At 34.0% G+C, this 25,498-nt stretch overlaps 1 protein-coding gene across 8 annotated transcripts in view; it reads left to right on the top strand.

The window, feature by feature from the left end:
* The window catches only part of Dys (Dystrophin), a 595,099-nt gene that overhangs the window by 218,982 nt on the left and 350,619 nt on the right, over positions 1-25,498 (top strand). For 6 of the 8 annotated variants that reach the window (XM_076128365.1, XM_076128371.1, XM_076128373.1 and 3 more), the window contains 4 exons: positions 10,836-10,904; positions 15,681-15,892; positions 19,833-19,987; positions 20,900-21,041. In XM_076128365.1, the coding sequence (XP_075984480.1) occupies positions 10,836-10,904; positions 15,681-15,892; positions 19,833-19,987; positions 20,900-21,041 (578 nt within the window). The remainder of the gene's footprint in view (positions 1-10,835; positions 10,905-15,680; positions 15,893-19,832; positions 19,988-20,899; positions 21,042-25,498) is intronic. The other 2 variants (XM_076128368.1, XM_076128372.1) reach the window with 1 other exon arrangement.

Raw genomic sequence — 25,498 nt, 5'->3', positions numbered from 1 at the left:
ATTAGAAAGGAATCGTCGTTATATTTTTATTTAACCCGCTTCTTAGGGTTTTCTCCATTTTATTGAGCAGACAGGTTTAAAATTCGAAGTCAGCAATATCAATCTATTTCAATTGTCTTTAAATGTCTTTTTCGTTTAATCTGTCATTTAAATAAAAGTTATTTACAGATACTTTTTAGCTCCAAATTAATACAACTGTGCAACTGTTTGGTGCAAATTGGCATTTAAAACGTTCATTTCTATTAAACCACAAAGAGGAACACGGTAATAATATAACGTTGCTTTCAAAATTTAATACATTCAAACAACAGTAAAACCGAGCTCAAAATTAATTAACAAAAACCACAACTCAACATACAGGGTGCTATTTATAAACGCGTTGACAACATAAAAAGAAACTCTTTAATCTCTTAGCTAGTAAAAGAAAACTAATTAAAAGTTAGTGGACGACGTTACTACTAGGAATAGGACGTCGGAAAAGTCCTAGGTAATCTAAATGATAAGCACACCCTCCACCCCCACGCCCTTCTAATTAAAACCGGTTTGTTCTGGCTGTAACTAGTTGCGAGCGGTTTGCAGCGGTTTTAATAAAGTGGCCGATATTTTATTGTTATGAGTTTTCCTTGTTTTGTGCTCAGATATAGTTAATGGGGAATTGGGGTTGCTTTGTCAAAGTGGAATACTTGTACTGTTGCAATTATCATTTCAGAATGTTTAGCAGAAAAGTTGTGAAGTACCGAATATTCTTCTGGAGTATTGTTGTGTGTTTCAATGAATATGGGATTTTTTGCTGCCTGAACTAATATATATATTAAAGTCTGAGGTATGGTTTTGGCTCTACATCTGTCGAAATATAATTTAAAGTGCCATATTTGAACTTAATCACTCAAACACTACAATCCAGGCCATTCTCAGACAGTCGCTAAGCCCCTTGGCTTAGGAGACTTCAAACCCAAGAACCTATAATCAACCCCATAACGGTAACCGAACACTAATATAGGGCGGCTTATTGCGATTGTGGGCTCGTGACGTCACTAACCCTCTGTTGCGTCCGCACTTTTCAACCCCTCCACCCACTTTCACCCCCTTGTTGAACTGTAAATGATTCACTGTTCCGCTCAGAACACGGTATGGAAATTTTAACAGGCCTTTTTCATTTGACAACTTTTGTGAATGTTCCCGGCTGGATGTTTTTTGGAACTGAATCCGTGTAACTTTCGAATGATGGCGGTTTTTGCAGTTGATCGTTTAGCTGTTTCGTTTGCAGATGTTAAAACGTGCTTGGCTTTTGTCATTATCATTTAATTTTACGTAAGCGTTTTAATACTGTGGTATTGTACAGTAAATAAATCATATAAGACGCTGTAACTGATTACCAATTCTGTCTGAGCACTTTGCGTGCAGTCACAAATATTAAGTTCACACGTAAACATCTAGTAATTAAAGGTAGTATCAGTTTAAAATCTTACATTGTGCATAATTGTTCTATTGTGCAAACGTCTTGATAAGGATTTAGGGGCAATTTTTTATTAATATTATTATATGTCATAAGCCCACAATTGAAAAAAGATTTTGTTTTATTGTCAAGCATAGGTTTAAAAATGTGCCAACCAATGTAACATTCAGTTTTCAGACATCAGACATTTTTTTTTAATTACTCCTAACCTCCCTAATTTAATACCATCACAGAAATACTCTTTCAAATACCTAAGTCAAAGTTGTCTCCACAAAAGCCTGGAGCTAGTGGCAGGAACAAAATCAATAAGTTTCAGCTTCTCGATTGAATTGTTTGAGATGAAATCACCCCGCGGCGACGACGTGTGTTTATCTAACTCATTAGCGACATCTGTTGAACGAGCTGTGACAATTTCAAAGGGTTGAATTTGGAAAAATTGATTTGTGGAATATATTTTTTCGATTCTATATTCTTCTTATTAACAGATTATTGATGTCATTCTTTTATGATTATGTACTAAGAAGTATATAAGTATGTTCATCAGTTGTTTGGTTACCATAGTACATGCTCTGCCGTATTTGGAATCAAATGACCGTGTGTGAGTTGTCCAATGATATGATGAAATGATATTGACTCGTGAAAGGTTTTCTTATTTATAACAACTTAATATAAAGTCAAAACTTTGTAAGTTTTGACTGTTTGTCATGCTTTATAAACGTATTACCTACATTAAACCCCACGAAAGGACAAGGTTGTGTAGAAACTTGCAGAGTAGAACTCGTTAGAGAATAACAAATTTAAATGTATTCGTATTGATTTGACTTGAGGAGCAGTGATAGCCGAGTGGTATAAGTTGACACCTCCCACGCCAGTGGTCGCAGGTTCGAACCCGAGGCAACACACCAATGACTTTTCGAAGTTATGTGTGTATTAGAAATAATTGTCACTTGCTCCAAATGTGAAGGAAAACGTCGTGAGGAAACCTTGCATGCCTAAAATTTGTTTAAAATCATTTATTGAGGGCATGCAAAGTCCCCAACCCGCACTTGGCCAGCGTGGTGGACTCAAGGCCTAACCCCTCCCTCATTACGGGAGGAGACCCTTGCCCAGCAGTGGGACATTAATGGGTTAAATTTATTATTATTTATTATTATCGTATTGATGATAATTTTGGTTTCCAGAATTATTTTCTATTTCTCTCTTAGAAACAAGCATTTTGCCGCAGATCCTTCTGATCTTTAATTACTTATTGTATCTTTATGTATACTCAAATAATCTTCGCAACACAAATACGAGACAACGATCAAGAAACAATAAATAATTCCTATCGTTTCTATTAATACTAAAGTGCGCCATTAATATATTACCTTTATATATCATTTTATGTACTACCTAGTCCTACATACATAGGAGGTATATCTGATAGTAATTTATTACCTATATACCTTTGTGTGTTTTATTTTGTTTGCTTGGCTTGTAGGGAAAAAAGATTTTACATTTTACATACATACGTACATAATATCACGCCTTTCACGCTATAGGGATAATAAAGAACGCCACTTGGTACGATCCTTACAAACTTTTCTTGCCTCATTCGGGTGCATTAAGTTATATTTCGAATTTTCTAGATATTAATTGCCTAACTTTTTTTTCGGAGTTGGTTTTCGAAAATAGTTTAATGAGCTTGCTTATAATGTCACAAAAATGGTTAACTTATTTAATAACCTCAATTAAGCATAATATTAGTCTCTTAGCATTTAAAGAGATTTTTAAACGAAAAAAGAATCTTTTAAACAAACGTTTATATATCTTACTCGTAAATACAACCTAAATCTAATAACTAGAGTAAAATTCATCAAATAAAAAAATAATCCGACCGAAAACATAAAAAATATTCCCTTTAAAAAATCACAAAGCAAATTATTTAACAAGTTCGTTTAATATTGTAATGACGCACTCGGCCCTCTCGTCCCTACAATAAACTCTGAATAACCGACTTAGGGCGAATTTAGGGCGAACGCCAATTTCCACACAGATTTTGACACATGAAACAAGAAAATTTCAGTCGCTATTTGTACTTGGTAATCTTTACTTTATACACGCTGTTAATAAAACTGTTTTATGTATCATGCATTGGTAAAATTAAACCTAGTGTCAACACGTTGAATGCTACCTAAAGGCTTCAAAATGGGCTCGTCTACCGTTTGACTTATTTTTCTTTTTGGTTTTATTTCTTAGCAATTATCTACATTCTACACCTAAATTTAAACCTTCTCTAAAGCTTGAATAACAGTGTCCACAAAGTTAAATCACACTTCACAATCAACACTTGCTCACTTATCGGCTGTTGCACAACTCGCTACAATCTCTATTAGCTATTACAAAAACTGGGTGCCATCTCTAAGCAGACACCTCGGGTGAAAACGGGGTATTTTTCAATTTTCCGCCGCAATAGCCACAGGGGACAGGCTTTGAAAACTCATAATCCGTTTTGACGCAGAATCCGGACCAAACGCGACACCTTTATAAACGCACCCTTTCTTACACTTTACGACCATCTTCCGTCTCTCTCTAACAAAAACCCATGATCAAAGAAACAAAAAATAAAGCTAAACAATATTTTCTCGCTAAAGGCAAATAAAAACGGCATGAATTCGTAAACGATGGAGAAATTATATTTTATTTATAAGAACAAAACAATGGACAGAAAAAATGGGATAAAATATAATCTGAGAGTCGCATGAATAATGAAAGTGTTTTGGAGTTGTTACTTGTGACGTTATTGAACTGTGTTGCTGCCCTGAATAATCGAAGACTAAGACTCTATGAACATTGAACATATTAGCATATAAGTATGATAGTAATAAATATGTAGGGATACTCTAATGGCAATAGATAGAAGAATATTATTCGGAGGGGTAAAATGCTATTTGTTTTCAAGCAATATGACATGGTACACCCACGGCAAAAGTATAACTGAAGGTGCCGAGTTTCATATAAAAATAGTGGTGGGTAGACTTTCTACGACTAATAAAGCTGTTCTGACTTTATTTAACAAGCTTTTTCGATCACATGCACGTCACTACATCTCGGGTAATATGCTAAGTTTTTTAGCAGTTTAATCGCAAAAACGTGCTTCACAGACGGACAAAAAAGTCTATTTATGAATTCTCTGCCATTCAGTGAAAACAGAATGATGCAAAATTATAAAAAGAGTCATTACAATCAATTTGCTCTCAAATATGTCCATACACCAATAACCCTTTACATTCGGACCCATAACCCGCCGGTGGAATATTTATTGTGAAAGTAAAACATATTCGTTTATATTGTGTCTGTATAATAACCCGAAAACCCGGCTCCCTCGGCGCTACCTGAAAACGGTTCGTATTTTTCGATATCCATTTTGTTGTGGGACTTTTATAGTTGACGAGACGACAACGACATGGCAATGTTTTGTTTATGTCGTATCTAAAATGTGTTGATTAGGTTATGATGAAAGTAACCTTTAAACTATAAATGAACATTTAATACATTCGTTTAGTGAATCCATACCTAATTTTTAACTGCAAGCCTGAATTGGACTACGGTTTTTCCGGTACCGCGAACCGTTTAGCCTACACACTTCGCGGGAAATTAGCACCGTTTACGAGTGCAAGCTTTATTTAATGCGAATTAATCTGTCAGTCAGTGTGATCGGATACATGCGTTTCCACAAGTACAAAAACGACGCGAATAAAAACCGTTGTGCGGCCTCCCACTAAATGCTTATTTTGAACGCAGTCGGATTTCAACCAGACAAATAGTCTAGTTTCAGCCAGTCATTGAACTTTAACAGCCTACTAACTAAGCGCATAATTGGAACTGCAATGGGCGATTTAATTCCCACACTTAGCTCTTCAGCTTAACAAATGCGTAAACGGAAAATCAATTAAGTCGTATCGTGTCCGTACCGTTAGCTATAAAAGGTTACTACGTTCAATCATTGAAACAGCTTTAATATTGTTCAATCAGGTTGTTCGCCAGTTGTTCAGTGTTCAGAGTGTTCAGTTTAATTATATTGTTATTCAATTATAATTACTGTTGACGGTTCTACGCAAATATTTGAGGTCAATGAACCTCGTGGTTGGAGAGCTCACCGATTTTGTTAATGTATTGCTCTGAAAATTGTAATGAGTGATAAATACCTATATAAAGCCTTTGGTTAATTTTCGTAATGTAAAGTTTAATATTGTGTATTTATGAAAGCCATTGGAGATTTTTCTGATGGAATTTTTATCAGAAAAATTATTTGATTGTATATTTCAAGATCTTTGAATCGAACCCAGTACATTGATTTGTTGTTCCTTCTTTAAATCACTTACCGTCGATTTCTGAGGTACATTTAGCCCTAGTTTATCTATTCAATAGGGTATAAGCTCATATTATAAACATGACAGTTGGAATAGATAAACTACCGCTAAATGTAACTCAGTAACCGGGCATGAAGCAGACAGATATCTTTGTTAATTAAGTATTAAACTAATCATTTCAAACTTATTAATTTTATAATTCTATGAAAAGCCATTTTTAAAAGCTTTTACGAAAGTAGTGGTTGTTAAATATTCAAGACTGAAGATGATCGACTTTACTAAGAATAGTCTGTTGTTTTGTTATTATTAGCTTTACGTTAACTTGTAAAGTATAATTAAAAGCTATTTTAATATTACGTTTTAGAATTTATAATTAACTTTTAATTAAAAAACTTTATTATAGAATGTTTGATTTCTTGTTAATATCATTATAATAACATGAAAAGACTTTTCTGCCTTTTTTTTAAGGAAGACGCAAACATACAAGTCATAGATACACAGATAGCACTAATATAGAACAATAATCATCAAATAAATAAATAAATAAACCCAAAATATCCAGCACCATTTTAACTCTACTAGAGCTCATCATTTCTTTTGCCGGGTCGATGGACTAAAAAAAAGTGCATATTATATCACCGTTTTAACGTTCTTCATGCTCCAATTTGATAAGAATTGTTTCAAGGACTTCTTCTTCTTATCGGTTAGTGGTCAACCTAGTGTCAAAGTTTTTCAAGCCGCCCGAAGGCCTTTGACGTGGCTTAACGACTGTTATCTTAGTAGACAACAACCGGGACCGACGTTTTACGTGCCCTCCAAAGCAGGCAGACGCCCAGCTCAAATACCACTATGCGGTCACCCATCTATAGAATGCCCGCGTCAACAGTTGCTTCACCCACAGATCGTTGTCAGACCAACTGAGGTGAGCGCAACTGGCTATGGGCGCCTCAAGGACGAATTCCCGAAAGACAGTCCTTCATAATATAGGTTTGGACTATACCAACACATAGCACACTAAACTAAATCTAATATCTATCCACCGCAAAACTGCGCGATTGCGATTGGCAGCAATCGCAAACAATCGCGAGCAATAGCGATGCGATTGACAGACGACTGGCAGACGATTGGCAGCGTTTAATTAGCGTCGTAATAAGCTTGTCGCTTGCTGTGACTGCGGTGGCGTTGTGCACCGCAGACTGGAGATAGAAAACGATGGGTTTCTTGCTTTATACTTTTCTATTTGAAAATAAATAGTATATCAAATACAGCCTATTTTTCGTATAAGAGGGAACGTTTGTGTGGATATTGGGTGTTTGTTAACTTACTGTTTCACAATTACTGACAATTACTAATATTAATAGATATTAATCCAATTAATCGTGCAGATAGTTTATAATATGAAATGCTTTTGAATTTGAGATATATGTTTAACACGAAATCGTTGAAATAAAATCTGGGTGATATTATAGCCTAGAGTTCAACATAAGTTTATATTTTAACAAAAATGCAGTCCTGATTAAGCCTCAGGCATATGCTAGTAAACAACTGATCATCTCATCACTAATCAAAACTTAAATCTGTCTATTAAAACTTCGCACCACATAATCAAACTAACATAACAACGAGTATTATCACATATAACCAATCTATTTTAACTTTAAATAACACATACATCACTCTCATACATTTTCATACATCGCGACTTAATCCTAAACCGCTGAAATAAACAGCAGTTCATTCATACATGTATGAAACACAAAATGTATTATCAAGGTAATTTTGAAATATTAAACAACACTTTCATCACTTATATACATCCTCATACACCATCTCTAATAACCCCCGGTTTCTGAGGCACATTTAGCGGTAGTTTATCTATACAATAGCGTTTGAACTCATATACGAAAAATGTAGTTATCCTCTGTCATGTCGATGGCTCACCATAATGATACCTATACAGTTTTTAATTTAGAACTTGACAACATCAACAGCATCATCTGTTGCCAAGTAAAGGTCCTCAGTTGTGCAGGTAACCGCCGAGTTAAATTGCAGTTCATTCTAAACATGTATGAAATAGAACTTTTATGATTACATGAACTGATATATGGCAAGATGTTTGGATGTGAATGAGGCAAGGGAAGTTTGTTTGACAGCGTTATTTGGTCTTTGTCTACCCCTGTGGGAAAAAGGCGTGATATTATGTATGAATTTATGCATAATAATCTATTTTAACATTAATCATCATTTCCATCACTTTTACACATCTCGGTTTAACCCTAAACCGCCAAGTTAAAAAGCAGTTCATTCAAACATGTATGAAACAGAATATTTATGAAACATTCGGCCGTTGGTAAATAACACCGCAATGGAAATCGAACTGCCACTCGTGTACGATTCATTTGATTAACGTGGCCGCTGTACGGATTGATTGGGGAACATTTAGAACGTCGTGATGTTTTTGTTTCAACTGTTGTCAAATTCTGAGTGGATTGCTGCATTCGAGTTTTTGATAGAATAACTTAGTTTTGTGAGTTTAGTTGTGTGGTTTTGTACCTTTTTGTGTGTATTTTTTGAAAGATATTTGTTCAATGCCTTTATACTCTATGTCTTGACGATTGAATTCAAATTCAAAATATCCTTTATTTTGTAAACTTCGTATAAAAGGATTTCAAATAGTCATATCATATTTTGACCGTTTCGGAAAAGCTGGTTTCTTGATTGACTACACTATTGGTCTATTATTTTATTATGTTTCTTCTTATTTCTAAATCAATAATAACATTAAACGTTTTGAGTAAAATGCTAAGTATCAAACCTTTATATTAAAAACCTGAACCTTTTACGAGCACAAGTTTAATATTTTTTTGTTAACTCTCTCAACTACGCAATTACAATTACACCCCTACAGCACTTACACTCAGGTAGAACACAAAAATACACCCCAAAAACAACCCATAACAATCTACCCAACACTCTACCATTTCAAGTATCTTTTAAAAAACTAATTAACATTCAGCAAAGTTCTTTTATTTTGCTTTTTTTCATGCAATCGCCGAAATTAGTTATTCGCAAGTCGTTCTCTCAATTTTACGTCCCCTGCATCCCTTAACTGCAACCCCTTTGATGTAATTAACTTGTTCTTTCCGCTGTCTTTTTAACACTTACCCCTTCTTTTTGTGAATTTAATTAAATTGAAAGGCTTTTGTCTTTAGTGCTAGGAGTGTTTGTGCATTTTTATATTGTTTATAGAGAGTGGGGTGTATTGTTTATGCATTGCGATTGCTTTGAAATAGGTGTCTTTTATTACTTTTTAATTATTTCAATAAAATTTTATGATTCAGAAATAAAATTTCAAGACACCACTTTAATAAATTTTGTTTAACTAATCAATTTAATAATCTAAATTCAGTGATAGCCAAGTAATTTAAGTTGGCACCACCCACGCAAGTGGGTTTGCATGCCTAAAATTTGTTTAATACATTTATTGAGGGCATGCAAAGTCCCTAACCCGCACTTGGCCAGCATGGTGGACTCAAGGCCTAACCTCTCCCCCGTTTGGGACGAGACCCTTGCCCTGCAGTTGGACAGTAATGGGTTATAAAAAAAAGTACATCAATAATATCGAAAGCATAAATCAAAAACTCAATTAAAAATCATTGTATAAAATTTTTAATTCCACAAAATAACAAACCGGTTAAATTAGTAGGTTTCACAAACAATTCAGAACAAACAGTATGTAAATGTATCCTTCAGAAGGGTCTAATGAAAGGGGTGTATCGCTAATTGTAATTTACTAATTAAACCATAGCGGGAGATGTTTTTACAAGCTCGGTGAACGAGGACCGATATATGAACGTTTTAAGGTATAGAAGACTCGGTTTATGTATTAACAATTTGTTGAGACAAGTGAGTACCTTAATATTTATTTATTTCATTTATTTCTGACCGGTGAAGCAGAATTTGCGAAAATCTTGATCTTGAGATATTTCGGTGGCCCGGTTTAATATTGCGACTGTTATCGGTAAAATAATGAAGCAACTCAGTCCAATTGCGGAACTATTTTTTTTTATGTCGCGGTGGGTCTTGCAGACATCCAATTTCTACATCTATCGTATATTAACAATCGCGATTATTTGTATAGAAAACTGTTACACGTTTAACATTCAATTCATTTAAATGTTACACAGCCTATACGACAAAATGGAAAACAGACTAATCCTTTAAAATAATCTAAATATTATTTCCTATACATTCTGAAATACAATCAGATGTAAAGCCTTATTACCATGCCTATGTACCATTAACCCGTAAACGGCGTTGGTATATGAACATACAGTACATAATGATCAATAGTCGGTCATTTCGGGTTAACCCCCCGATGACCGCTAACGACCCGCCGTTAACTGCTCGATTAGACCTCGTTAAACGAAGATTTTAGGATTAACACGGTTTAACGATCAATTGCGTACATTTTAAAAGAGCACGTACTTAATGGACAACTGTGTTGTGATATTGTTGAATTGTAGTCTGTTTTAAAAACAATTTTCAATGAAATTCTTAGTTATAGATGAAAACTTACTTGTAAGGTAATCTTTTATTCAAATTCGAACCACCATTAATACATAAATAAATAACTTTAACCCATCAGTTTTGCACTGTGCAAGGGTCTCCTTTCGGAATGGGTTGGGGGTTACAATTACTTATATAAGAATAGGTCAGTGAGATATAATTTTTTGTTACAAATAAACAAAACAATTGTTATATTATAACAATTATTATTTGTGTTTTGCGAAGATTTTTCTCGATCTGTACTTATATAATTGAAGACAAAAATACAATTTTCTTTTTAAATTTTCCACTCTGTATATTATTATTCCTGCATCATGATTTAATTAAAATTATTGTATCGATTACAAAATTTTCTTATTTAATTATAGCATATGTAACGATCTATGTATTATATTCATATTACATATTCACTATCCATGTATATTATGTATAGTATATGTAGTGTATTTTTATTTCAGCGGACGTAACCGGGTTCCCGGTATCAAAGACTAGTGCCCCCCTGTTACACTTGAGATCGCTCTTGAAAGGTTCGATAACGTTTTCACAACCGTTATTATAACCATAACGATAACTAATAACCGTTATAACAAGTTTCTTTTGTAAATAGTTATTTTCATTGCAATAACAATTTTTTAACACGTCGGTAATTTGAATTTTGTTGTAAATAAAGCACTATAATAATGATTTTTAATTGTTGAGTTAATGCTTCCTTTTAATTATTAATTTATTAATGGATTAGTGAATCAAATAACAATTTATAATATTCAGTTAATTATATCTTTTGTACAAAGTTAATTGTAAATTTACTAAAATATTTTACAATAAAACGTGCTAGTAAAAAAGGAAGTCGTCTTTAGAATAAAGGCCCATTTAGACGGGGAGAGTTTCTCGTACGGTTCCGAGCGAGAAACTATACGCTACTATCACAAGCAATAATCGCCATAACACAATCGTATCAAAATGTTTACATACAGGCAAGAACTAAAATCTCGCCTACGATAATGTCATACGAGATTCGCTTATGACTTATCGCTAGGCGATAATTGCCTATGTTGGTTTACACGTAGTAAGCAGATTGTTGCTTACGAGAATCTCAACTTGTATAAACACGATCTCGTGTGACATATTTTCAAGTTGATACGAGTATCGTACAAATCAGTTTGAATCGTTTTTAGTGCGAGATTTGTCATTCGAGTTTAGTGATCCGATGCATTTTCGAGAACTGATAGCGACACACAGTGGTGGAATTTAAGCATGCAAGATGACTTTCCAAATGATTCAACGAATGCACAATAATTATTTTTTTCCAAATATCTCTATATTAAGTTGATTTATTATAAGCTAATTGCCATTTATTTGTTTTGTAATCTACCTTATTAAAGCAAGACTGATTTTGAATAAATACTTACGATAATCTTTTGATAGTTAAGTGATTTTGAAATTAATCGTGTTTTATTCATACCTTAATGAAATCCTCCAATGCTATGTAAATAGCTTGCAGAACTTCTACCAAAAAGTAACTTATGGTACACCTATATACTATAAATATTTCTGATAATGTTTGAAATGAATCTTCTGTAGCCAAATATTTTAAAGTAATTTCCAATTTTGTACGAGCGGGTATAGCTTGACGCATATTTGTATCACTTTTTTGTATAGATGGTCCAATTTCTTGAAGTAGATATATGAGTTGAGTTTTCGTAACCCGAAATATATTTTTGAATGTCTTTTCATCTTTCAATTGTAATTCAAGGCACAACATGTTAGATGCTCCCAAATCATTTCTTCTAGCTATCCATTTTCTAACTCAACGCCTTTTCTTCTTTTTCCGTTTACCTTATTCTTGCCTTAGAAGAGCAGATATAATTAAAACACCATCGCGCACTGCACTCATGGTAGCAACTGGCATAAAATCTCGAAATACGATTATTGCTCTGAAATTATGTTTACACGGACATAACAATATTACATTGCAAGGCAATTCTCGCCCAAAGCAACGAGCGAGGAGAGCGAATGTTTAGACGAAAAAAATGTTTTATATTCTTTCGATAATCGTATCTTCGAGACGAGAAACTCTCCCCGTCTAAATGGGCCTTTATAATATTTAACGCAAAATATGACAAAATAATAATATATCTTAATTATAGTTTATTCAATGGCGTTATTCGTTACATACAATAAAAGTAAAGAAAAATCTACGTTGTAATTGGCGTTCTTTAGTTTCTGCCTACCCATAACGGAAAAAGGCTTCATGTAAAGTAAATCAGTATAAAAAAATAAAAATAAAATATTTTTTCCTTTACAAATAGTTATAAAACCAAAACCTTCACAAAAATCTGTATAAAAAAAATGTTTTTTCTTTTACTAATAGATATAAAACCAAAACCTTCTCAAAAATCCTTTCATGTTATGTAATGCCCAGTGGGTCAAAGTTGTACATTTCTGTACAAAGTTTACCGCCAATTGTGTGGTCAACTACTACCTGTTAACTGCGAGTTCTATCATGTTAAGTAAAACTTTGTGCTGTAATTATAGTGTAGATTATGTGTATTTGTATGTTTGTACATTTGTTTGATTTGTTTTTTTTTTCAAAGCGGACTTTTTGCCCAAGATCCATGGTGAGTTTTTGACGTTCAACGGACGTGTAACTACAATCTAGTAACTGACTTCTAGAGATAATATGGTACTTAACCTCTTAATTTTAATTTCACGTAACTTTGCTGTATACGGGAATCGTATTTGAGGCTTAGACCATACACGCAGTCGCATCATTACGTTGTGTAAATATTTAATATTTTACGAAAGGTCATTCAAACGAAAAAATACCATACTTACTCATTATAATATGTATACAAATATACAAAAACCTTTGCTGGACTTCTCAAAAATGAATTAAAAACAACACATTAATCTCACTTCTCTAGTTATAATCATAGAGATGTAATTCCACATCGCTCAGCAAACAGCTCAGAGCTTAGCAGTTAGTACTCGCACAGTGGTCCTCGCTTGGACAAAGTTTACTTGTTAACTAAACCTGAGAGCGGTGCGTTGAGTAATTACATTTTGTTTTACTTCAGAATCACGAGAGATGTTGTATGTGTCGGTAGCGACTGCCGCGCAAGAGGTCCTGGTTCGAACCCTGGGTCGGGCGCAAAAGTATTTTCTGAGATTTTCTGTTAAGAATTTTTCAGAGAGAAGTCATAGACCTCCGTGCCTCGGAGAGCACGTAAAGCCATCGGTCCTGCGCCTGACCCCTCACTGTCGTGTTGGTTATCCGTCCCACCGGACTATGAGAGTGATGGAATAGAGAGTGTTCCTGTGTATTGTGCACACACTTGGACACTATAAACAAAGTCCTGCACATATGGCCAGTTTCAATGAAACTGACCGCCGTAGCCGCGTACAGCTAGGAGGACATTATTACAATAAGTATTTTGCTACAAACATACATACCTGTACTTATATGTCAGACATGTATAAAAGATTATAATGTGCAGTGTGCACTGCACCGTGCATGCTTGCAAAGAACATACTGACCTTAACAATTGATTATTTCAAGCCCCGAGACAGGCATCGCCTGCCAACAGTTCTTAAACACTCTTAGCGCCACATTGTTTACCAATTTACAAACTTCAACACAAGTTCAAAAAACACTCCGGACAAGTTTCCCCTCAGAATGTTTCACTTCACGTCCCGAAGCGTCCCGAACAAATGATGATAATGACTTGTGAACTTAATGAATTACTTTCTTACGATGTTACAAACAAAAAGTTTTATAATTTGCTTCTTGAGAGACTGGCGTTTGTGAAATGAGTGAGAATTGGGAGAATGGGTTGTGAAAATTTAACATTTGTGAATAATTGTTATTTTTATAATAAAAAAAAGTTATTATTTTTAAAATTAATGATGTAATTACTAACGTGATCTTGAAATCCGGTTTTTTTCTTTCATTTTCGGCTGCAACACCACTGGGCTGTATTTTTTTTAACATAATATATTAATATAATTCAGATGTAAAAATTAAGTGTTATGTATAGTGGAAAATAACTATATAGTTTTGTTACTATAAATGTTTAATAAATACTAATTTCATGAGTGATCTCGGTAGTAACCTAGATCTCTCATGGAATTATTCGATTTATTCTAAACTAGCTGACCCGCGCAACTTCGCTTGCGTCACCTAAGAGAATGGGTCAAAATTTTCCCCGTTTTTGTAACATTTTTCGTTGCTACTGCGCTCCTAATGACCGTAGCGTGATGTTATATAACCTATAGCCTTCCTCGATAAATGGGCTATCTAATACTGAAAGAATTTTTCGAATCGGACTAGTAGTTCCTGAGATTAGCGCGTTCAAACAAACAAACAAACAAACAAACAATCAAACAAACAAACTCTTCAGCTTTATAATATAATATTAGTATAGATTAGTTTTTAGTTATATTTCGAGAATTTGTTGGTTTATTTTAAAAAATCCCTCTTGGGCTGAAACTTTAATGTTCTTTTTTTCATTGTTATAAAGTACATTTCTAACATAAATATTAACAATTTTATGCTTAAAAATATGCTATTACCTACTTTATGATTTGTTATTCAGTCATTTGAAATTAAACTTTATACGTAGCGTTTTTAAGGTTCAAAATCTAATCTCTCTTGCATTCTGATTACATGATATATAATTCACAAAAGTCATATTATATTAGATGAGCGGGATTGGATCAAATGTTTGTGCAACATTACTCGTTCTGTTTTGTTTGTACAAACATTTGTTCAAACGTTGGTTTAATTATTGAGAAATTGTAAGAAAATACGGCGTGTTTATTGTGCCTTGGGGATGAGATAAATTAGAAGACGTTTTCACAGAAATGCTAGTTAGCTGTACTGATAAATGTTGTTAGTTTATTATACTGGTACTAGTTTTTATTCCCTACTTTGTCCTCCCTTTCAAAATCGGCGAGGAAATCTTTGACACTTTATGGTTATATTATAGAAAACATTTGATAATGTTATACAATAAGAAGTAGTTGATAGCTCTTCCCGGTCCTTATAATTATTTTCATAATCACTTTTATCCATCTCTCACCAAAACACAAAATAAAGTTAATTAAATACTAAAAAAAAACACGATAGGTACTAAAGAGGTTCATTTTTCCTTACTGACAGTTTACCTGTAAAGTTTTTTTTTTTTTTTTTTGTTTAACTGAGAACATTGTTCTACTTAGGTATACAGCAAAATATTGAATGTTCATGTTAAAAATTTCAAAACAAAATTACATGTCATATTTAATTAACTTTTTGTCTTCAGTGACCGCGCTCCGGGAGCACTGGGACGAGGCGAACGCCCGCGTGCTACAACGCAAGGCGCAGTTGGACGCGATGCTGGGCGACTCGCAGCGGTACGAGGCGCGGCGGCGCGACGCCGACGCGTGGCTCACGCGCATGGAGACCCGCCTCGCCGCCATGCAGCCGCCGGCCAACACGGCTGATGTGCTCGAGATGCAGCTAAGAGAACAGAAGGTAAGTTTACAAGTAACGTAATATTATTTAAAATAGATTTTTGGGAAATTAAAGCACCTATCTTACCCCCGGTTTCTTGGTACATTTAGTGGTAGTTTATCTATAAATAGCGGTATTTTTGTCTGCCTCCGTGGCGCAGTGGTTTAGGTCACCACGCCGATACCACTGCATCGGGAGGTCGTGGGTTCGATTCCCACACGGAGCAATTATTTGTGCGACCCACAAATAATTGTTTCGGGTCTGGTTGTGCTTTGTGTCCGTTGTTTGTATGTTTGTAAAAGTCCCCGCGACACAAGAGCAATTCTTAGTGCGGGAGTTGTCTTTTTTACAAAAAAAAAAGAAAAGAAAAAGAGTTTTGACGCTATTGAATAGATAAACTACCGTTAAATTTACCTCAGGAACCGTGGGTTAATGGTTCTCTAGTCTCTTGTTCTTATCCGTATGGGAAGAAAGCGTGATTTATGTATGTACTTATGTACCTAGGTCGTTGCGAGAAATTAAGCGGGGATAGGGAACAGTAAAACAGTGTATGGAAGACTTTTGTTAAACAATGGAACAGAATCAGATATCGATCAGGATCTGAAACAATTAATTTATGAGCAATAAACGGCTGATTAAGTAATGATAGACAATGCATAACCTAAACAACTAAGTCCTACTTTACTACAATCGGATCGGATGAATAAAATCAAGGGAATATTTTCGAAAGGCCGTCCCTTATGTGAAAAATGTAAAAGCTGTTTCATAGCAATTAGGAAACTTGTTATTTGAATCAATATTGGTCGTTATACGAGAGCAGTATCCATATTGCACATCGAAAATTCGTAGATGTTATGGCATCAAAAACCGAACTTGGACTGTATTTAGATAAAGCTTTCAAACGCGGCATCGAGCTTCTAGCCAATACTCAAAGTGTACTGAAAGTGTCTAGTGTCCATAGATCTACCTTTCGATATAACTTTTATATCCCAACGATTTCTAGTACATTCCATAAAAAAGGCATGAATGGATTAATCAGCGAATACACTTGAAGCTAGGCTATATAATAACTACATGAGGAAAATAAGAAATGAAACATGTACAGCTCTCCCGGCGTGAGTACCCACCTTAATGAAAGCAATTCACTACCCTGTATCGAGAATTTACCAAGATGTGGAGGTATATTTATGTAGGGCTTTTTTTGGGGTTATAGATATACATTTTGTGGGTATAGGTGTGATAAATGATTTGGGAAAAGTGGTATTAGGTTTCGAATAAGCAGTATAATGATTTGTTGCCGTCTAATAGTCTAGCAGTCTAATAGGCAAGGATTAAAAGAAAAATTGCTTGCATTGCTTGGAGTTGTATTTGTTACTTACTTTTAAAGACATTTTTACATGATTACTAAAATAATGCGACTATGTTGCGATAGTTGAGCTTATTCAAAGTTCAATTCCATGAAATATAAAGACCAGAGTTACAGAAATAGTTAAGGTATGTGTAGGTATATATAGTTAAATATTCTCGGTAAGGCTACAGCAAAACCAAATCCATTCTCAATAAAGCATTTTTTAAAGGACACAATATTATAGAAATTAAAAACATATGCTAAAAAACCTAATCCTCTCTTTTATATGCTAAATCATTTACACACCCGTTTGCACAGCATTATTTTTCACCACTGAGTTCTAATTGTAACCAGAGACAAAGCGTATCAAACAAGTAATCGTATGAGATTCAGTATGTATGAAGTTAATACATGTATGAGTTAATACATAAGTATGGCTCATACATACATACATGTTGATGTGTGTGGTGGAGCGGAATTACTCGCGGAGACAGGATTGAAAGAATATGTTTTGTGAAGTTAGCGTGCCTCTGAGATATGGGTCTCTGGTGATTGTTTTTTGAAGAGATGTGTTGATGTTTATGGATTTTAGTCTGAGTTCAGCAAATCAAAAAATATATTATTAACTATTTTGTACAATGGCGACTTCTAAATATTACAGAATTTATGTATCACTAGTATATTTATCGTTCTCCTGGATTCATAACTTAGCAGAATTTGATTGAAATGTTAACTTTCATCATGATTGTAATTTTGACTTAGCATACTTATTTATTTTCTATTTTTTTTATGAAAATGTCTCGTACTACTAAAACTACCGATTAAAATTTAAAACACAGATTTAATAGCTAAAATCAATTTAGTTCATAAATTCCTTTCTAACATAAAAAAGACACATTGTTGAATGTCCTTAATTTCGTCGCCCAGCTCAAAAACCTAGCACAAAAAGTAGCCAAGTCTAACGTAGAACCTTCCTATATAATGTAATAGTGAGTCAGCAAAAATCCTGACGTTGCAGTCTGAGTCAAAGTTCAGACATTTGCATAATTGCCCCGAGATATCGTAAACTGTAGCGCTTCAAGTTTTATACTACTTGTTCACACGATTATTTTAATGCTAGTTAATTGTGCTTATATTTTGAAGTTGAGAAGATTTTTAAACGAACTACTCATATGCTTCTATCTCAGACTAATAAAAGCTCTTTTAGAAGATAGGTACTTGAAAATGAAAATGCTGTATATAGCTCTTTTTATAGACTCGTCCTTAATGTCTACACCAGTACAACGAAGTTGCATGCAAACGTTAAGATATACCAACAGATCACACCGTTTAAAAACCATTTAAACTCAAATATAAATTAACCTTTTACCTCCTATAAATCTCCTGTCATTTAACCCTTTCAACACTCAAAACTTTTTCAAAATTACTTCAGAAACACTTCAAGTTATCCTTTTCTAAGTAATCATCATAAAGGGACAAGTAATTGAATAGAGACCACACGATCGAGAACTTTTAATCCTTCATGAAACACACTCTAGTGTCCCAATATAACTTGGGCCAAGTTCGACCAAGTTTGGGCCAAGTTGGGCCAAGTTGGGCCAAGTTTGGGCCAAGATGGGCCCAAGTAACGGCAACGTATGTGCCATAAATCCCAGTTAATTGGGGCCCAGGCCCTTTCAAATTCCGCTTTGCATACTTAAGAAGTTGACTGTTTTACGTGAGAGTGTCTAGTTATTTTGTTTTTAGCTTTTATTTCAATGTTATTGGGTAAAGATGTTGGTATGTTGGCCTGGAATTTAGGATATTAGCCGTTGTTTGACTTCTATAGTCTCATTTGTATAGGAGCCGTGAATATAGTTGAAAAAATCAATACAAAAAAAATCTAAACGAAGATTAGATAAGAGCCTTTTATTTCGACGTTAGTAACAGTTTAACCTACTCCAAAATTTTGGAAGAAATTAAGAAGGTGGTTTAGCAGTGACCTGCTTATTGAGGAAATCACCTACTTACTTATTACACTTAGGCATAATCATAGTTAAAGAAAGCTTTAGTGTGATGATTAGTCCAAAGATATAAAGTCAATAAATCGGTTTATTTATATATAACAATCTAAATAACTACCAACAGTAATTTAATTTCTATTAAAACAACGAGTAATTTCAAACGTCTTATTAATTTTCCGAGTTCTTACTAAACAAATGAAACAGACATTTCCCTTATAATAGTAGGATGTTCATTACAAAGGCAATAAATTGTCTGCGCCCGCCAGTATAGCCTGTAGGGGGAGGCTTATCAGTTAAAAGGGTTAAATACACCTCCTTGAAAACACATTACGCAGCTGTAACTTGCTGAAATTGCTCATAAAAACCACACTAGAATGAAAGTATGATTTAATTACACTCATAATAATGTAATTCATTAAACCTTATCAGGAGACGCCGATCTTTATTGCTTTTGATATAGCAGATTTTCATTGAGCGCCATCTCGTGGTAGGATTTTGAACTAACGTACATTCAAAAGTTCAATCTTTTGGCACTAGATGGCGTTGATTATTTATTTTTAGGTTGATTCTTAAATATTTGTTTTTGAATGTTGTTATTTCTTTCTTGCAGTCATTCCATGCCGAAGTCCACCAATACAAGCACCAAATTGAGTTGTTTGGTCAACTAACTCAGCGGCTGATCGCGGTATATCGCAATGACGACACCACGCGTATCAAGCGCTCCACTGAGGCTATCAACCATAGATATAATGAGCTCAATAACAGGTAAGATATTTTAAATAAAGCATAAAGATAGACTAATTCTTTTTGAGTCTTAAACTATTATTAGTTAATACTCTTGCTGATGTAAGATTGGGTAGAAAGTATCAATGTGCGAGGGTTAAGTGTAAGCGCCATCTATCCGTTGGCATCGGTACTTGAACGCCTGTGGCATCGCCAGCGCCATCTATTTATTACATTACATATAATATAAACTAGTTGAAATAGCAACATGGTTGCTAGTTATATATTTTTCCTTTTGTATTCTTTAACGTTGTAAAATAATCACAGCTATTTTTGATAATCATTGCTGTTATTCTATGATAATTATTTATTTATTGCCTCATAATTATTCAGTATACAACAACTAATAAATATTCACATTTAGGGATAACAGCAATGAATAATTCATTATGAAACTGTTTATTAAAATAATAATGTTAATTAAAATTAAATCCACCGTAGCTGATGGTAATTTTTACGATATATTTTATGGTGGATTGAATTAAAAGTGTTTGAAAGCCTTTTACTGTATAATATTATGTAGGTACCTACTTAGTACTTCAAAAATATTACTGGAGTATAAAAAGTGCAGCAATTTGAATACAAGTAGATGTTTTGGAAAGCCAACTGAACGTAGACCCAGTGCAGAAGAAATTCAGTTAACGGTTTTACAAGTGGGACGATCGAAGCACAATAGCCGGAAAACTTGTGGTCGTCGAGTATGTTTTTTGGCGGCACCTATAAACAAAGCCCAATTTCTTAATAAGAATGTAAATTGCTTTGTAATGGTACTCAATAATTCCATATTTGTACTACTCCAATAACAATAATTCATAAAATAGATGCTAAAATAACCTAGCCCATTCCGTTATATCTAATCTTCCGTGTTTAAATTGTCAATGTTTTCTTCCCCAGTATTGTAGCTCGCGGCAAAGCGCTGCACTCGGCTGTGTCATCGTTGCAGAACTTTGATCGTTCGTTGGAGAAGTTCGTCGCGTGGCTCAGCGAAGCGGAGTCCTTGCTCGACGCGGCTGAAAGAGACCCTCATCTGTTAAAGGTAAGATTTTGTTATTATATATCAAGTAAGTAAACTATACTCGGGCCATTTCAAATGTACGAACGAAGTCATGTCATTTTATCGGAGTCTCTCGCTTGCACTTACGCATTGTCAGATTCATTTCATTATTTTGATTATAACGTAATTCTCACGTTTGTAATGGCCTGACTATAGAAGCACATTATACTAAGGGAATATCTGAATCAGTTGATTGACGACGGCTGTTATTAACTGCCAAACTCATGAGTAACTGATTAGGTCAGATGATGATGGTGACGAGAATGATCTGCTCAAGCCTAAAATAATCCTTTCGTTTAGTTTCTAGTCTTTAAAAAAATCCATTTTAACGAAAAGAAAGTGTCTTTGACTTTCTATTCACCAAGTTACCTAAAGCGCCATCTCTGTAAATGTTATAGAATTAAGTTGACACGTAGTATGCATTGTCGCCATACGGGTAGTAAGTAATGCGTTCGCTAAGAGATGTCGCTGCAGTCGTTGATACAGCGCCATCTGTGGAAGGGTAGTTCTACTACGTTAGTTCTCGTTATCTTAGGTTCGTTGCATGGAAATAATTTTTATTTTCTTTACTGTAGATGGCGTTAGTTGTATTATTATTGAATAGTTTAAAGAATAACTAAGTTAAAATTCTCTTTGATAATAGGTTTTCTGTAATAAATCTCTTGATATCTCTTGATTTAAATATAACTGTTTGTTTTGTTAAGTAAATATTTCTGAGAGCTTTGTTATATATTTAGTACTTAAATACACTCGTTATTTAATTTTAAGTCTTCTTCAACGCTGAAATAATCCCAACCAAAACTCAGACGTACGAATTACATAACTTTATTTCCAAAATCAGTGCTTAATGTAATCCAAAAACTTGAAGCACAGAGAATAATCCATTTTGTTGAGACAAACGATGGAGAACGAAATTTTAATTCAATTCCTTTAAAACCAAGTTTGCCCTTTGCTTTGAAAATCACGAAGAAATAATTATCTTAACAGCGTTTTGAGAGAACATGTAACTAACTAAGAGATAATACAAGTTATTGACAGAAGTATAACTTTGTTTTGTGTTTAGAATTTGGGTATAATGACATCAAAAGGGCGAGGGGAATAGGAATATGAAAACTCCAACTTTATAGAGTGAAGAAATCCCGACAAGCTGCTAATAGCTTTAATTCAACGAAATTTAAGATTTTTCTAAGAAAAGTCCCCGGTAAATAAACACGGAGAAGCGGAATTATATAAAATATTTACTTAGGTACTTATCGAATCATATTATTTTGTAATCCTTAATCTGTTAAATCGTATAGACTGATCATAATTAAATGTTCAAATCAATGCAATGTAATTTCTTTAGTATAATCTAGCAAATTATGTGTCGTTATTATTATTTAAAAAATAACGATATTAAGTATATGCCCCTATATAAGCCCCTCAAATAAGATTCTCAAACGGCATATTATATTTAAATAAAAAATACTCTAGGGGCTAAAATATTAGGTTAAGCAAGATTACGTAATATTACAAATCTGCATGTATTTACATAATAGTACAATCGGTGCGATGTATTGTAACCTCGAGGGACTGGTATATGTATTATAGACATTACATATTAGTGTAAAGATTTAAATATTTGAGCTTATGGAAGTATTTTGCATTAGAAATTTATTGAAAAAAGAAAGTTTCGTTTCGTTTGATGTTTTATGTCTTAATAAAGTACTGACCCTGGATCCCATAGACTCCCAGAGACCCACTTTTGATAATTGGAAGTTTCAAATGTATTTAAATTAAATAAAAAAAATGCATTTTATTCAATTAACTAGAGGTGCTATTTTTGGGACATTATAGTACAATATTTGGATAGCGTTGATGCAAGCCATATCAAGCTTATATTTTTACGTTTCAATCTCTGCTTCACTACTGAGCTATACCATATTTCAATATGCTGACACACAAACGAAAACTCTATAACATACAGCCAAAATCTCATCAAGCACTTCTGAATCACAAGAATTGCCAAACTGCATCTCCTTCAAAACAGTTGTCAACAATCTCGTGAATTATTTACACTGAAACTTCTGCCGATTGTCTGTCTAGTGACGCGAATTCACGGAATGTGTCGCCAAGACGCGGGAACTTGTGCGCACTTCCCGGGAACTTTGTTCCGGAATCCGGGATCGTGTGTTTAATATCACGGGATTCGCTATAGTAAAACCTCCACCTGTTTTAATTTAAACAAACTGTTTCTCGCTTGATTGTTTAGTTTTGTTTGATTACAAGATTGTGGTTTTGTTTGTTTGTTTGTATGGAGAAATTGTCTAACTTTCGAATGAAGTTGGTAGATATTTGGGAGTGTGAACCCCATGAAATAAGGCGTATACTTATACTCTTGAAAGCTTGTTTATGTTGATGTGAATTTCACCAAAACAGCAAAAGTGAATTGGATGAAATTTGCAAACAGCTTGTTTCTTAACTGTACCTAATATATAGTATATATACACTATACTTTGTATCCCATGAATTTGAGCACCCAGTTAAAGTAACCAGTTACATTGTAGTCTGATTTATACATAGATTTATGAATAACTAAGCTTGAGAAAGGGCATCGACCACAAGTCCATCACGTAAGTTAAATCCAGCTTAGGTAATGTTTTGATAACTCAGATTTCCTCTCGATGTTTTTTTTTATACTTACAATAAGTTATATTTAGGCACCGAAAAGTCTGGAGTGCTTTGGATTACAACGTAATCTTTTGCGTGGGTGAAAGGTTATACCAATGGGCTCTTGCTAATCGAAGGAAAATAAAATCGTGAATATAGTAAAATTAACTTACTGGTCAGAATTTCATCCCCTTAACGGTTGATTTTTGAAAAACAGGTGGTTGAAGAATGACCAACGATGGTCCTTCAGGTATTTAACTATATTTCGTATATATTAATCAAACTCGACCAAGTGGTTTAGCCGTAGAAGAATAAGCAGGCAGTATTTCACATTCAAATTTAAATTCAGTATGGATTTCTAGTTTATACTTGTCAAAGAAAGCATACATTTTGTCTCAAAGGTAGTTTGAAATAGCTATCAAACAGTTACAGTTGTTTTTTGAATCACAAGCCCATCATCCGTAGCAAAGAGAGGCATAGATTAGCTATCCTTTGAGATTCGTAGCAGTTCGTAGCACTCGTAGGGGCGTAGCGGAGTGCTACGTGGAATATTTTTTGTTACATTTTCGAAGGCTTGCGCGGGTGAAATGAGGCTTCACATTAATTCAGGCTACATCCTTCAACATTTTAATAAGCCGTACGAATGGGAAATGTACCCTGTACGTATTAATATCAGGAACGCAATGTAGAGTTGAAAAAAAAAAAGTATTTTTTATGTTTTAGTAAAAGTAGAGTTCTTTTTATGTAAAAACTACGTGAAAGATGCTCGTTGAATACACGAATAGTGCATTGGCGATCTTTTTGAAACTTTGGTCCACGAGAAACTATTTTGATTTGGTGTACTTAACTTGTAAAAATACTCTAAAATACGTTAACAATTGTCGTGGTAAAAGTATTTAAGATGAGAGAATGAAAAATAAAATATTAATACGGCAATACTCTGATCCCAATGAATAACCCTTATTTTGAAATGATTTATGTAAATTTCATTGATTTTCAATTCATATATTTGTTTCCTTTATTTCCAGGTAAGTGCCTCCATATAATACCGACTATTACGTACGTATCACATGAAACCAACATAATATAGGTAAGTTACACTATTCAATAACATTCAATATGATCAAGAAAACCTTATAAAATATTACTACACTGTAGCACTATCCGTTACGAGTACAAATCGTAGCTCGCTACGGCGTAGACGTCTACACATCTATCACGCTACGCTCTCGTAGCTGTAGTGAAAACAAACTAAGAATAAGTAAGGTTTTGGTATTTCGTTTATATGATTCAGGATACGAAACATTTTGTAAATGTTTATATTTGAAATATAAAACTTTCATGGACTTAATGGGAGTAAACACTGTGTAGTATTTAATTATATGAGTGTGTTACGAAACGGTGAATAAAAGGAAATTTATTTTTCCACAAAGCAGTAAAATTTCATATAAAAAATAATACTATTGAAATCCGATCTCCTAGTTTAAGTTTCCTAACACATATGTTATGAAAGCAAACTCTTTTTCGCTGAAACATATTTTGCTATATAACTGCTTTGACTGCAATGACTTAAACTCTAAAGCCCGGTTTCACCACTTTAAATCATCTGATATCATATCAAATGGAATTTTGCCGTCTCTTTGTTTGGCAAATAGGTATTATTTGACAATAAAATATTGGATTGTCTATCTAGCCCTAAATTAAATAGCGCATTAACCCATTACTCGATCGAGATATAAAAACTCGACCAGTAACTTACAAAGAAGTTTAATTCAATAACCCACAATCAT

The sequence above is a fragment of the Anticarsia gemmatalis genome, chromosome 21 (assembly GCF_050436995.1).
Source record: "Anticarsia gemmatalis isolate Benzon Research Colony breed Stoneville strain chromosome 21, ilAntGemm2 primary, whole genome shotgun sequence".
Classification (NCBI taxonomy): Eukaryota; Metazoa; Arthropoda; class Insecta; order Lepidoptera; family Erebidae; genus Anticarsia; species Anticarsia gemmatalis.
This window is presented reverse-complemented; position numbering and strand designations above follow the sequence as displayed.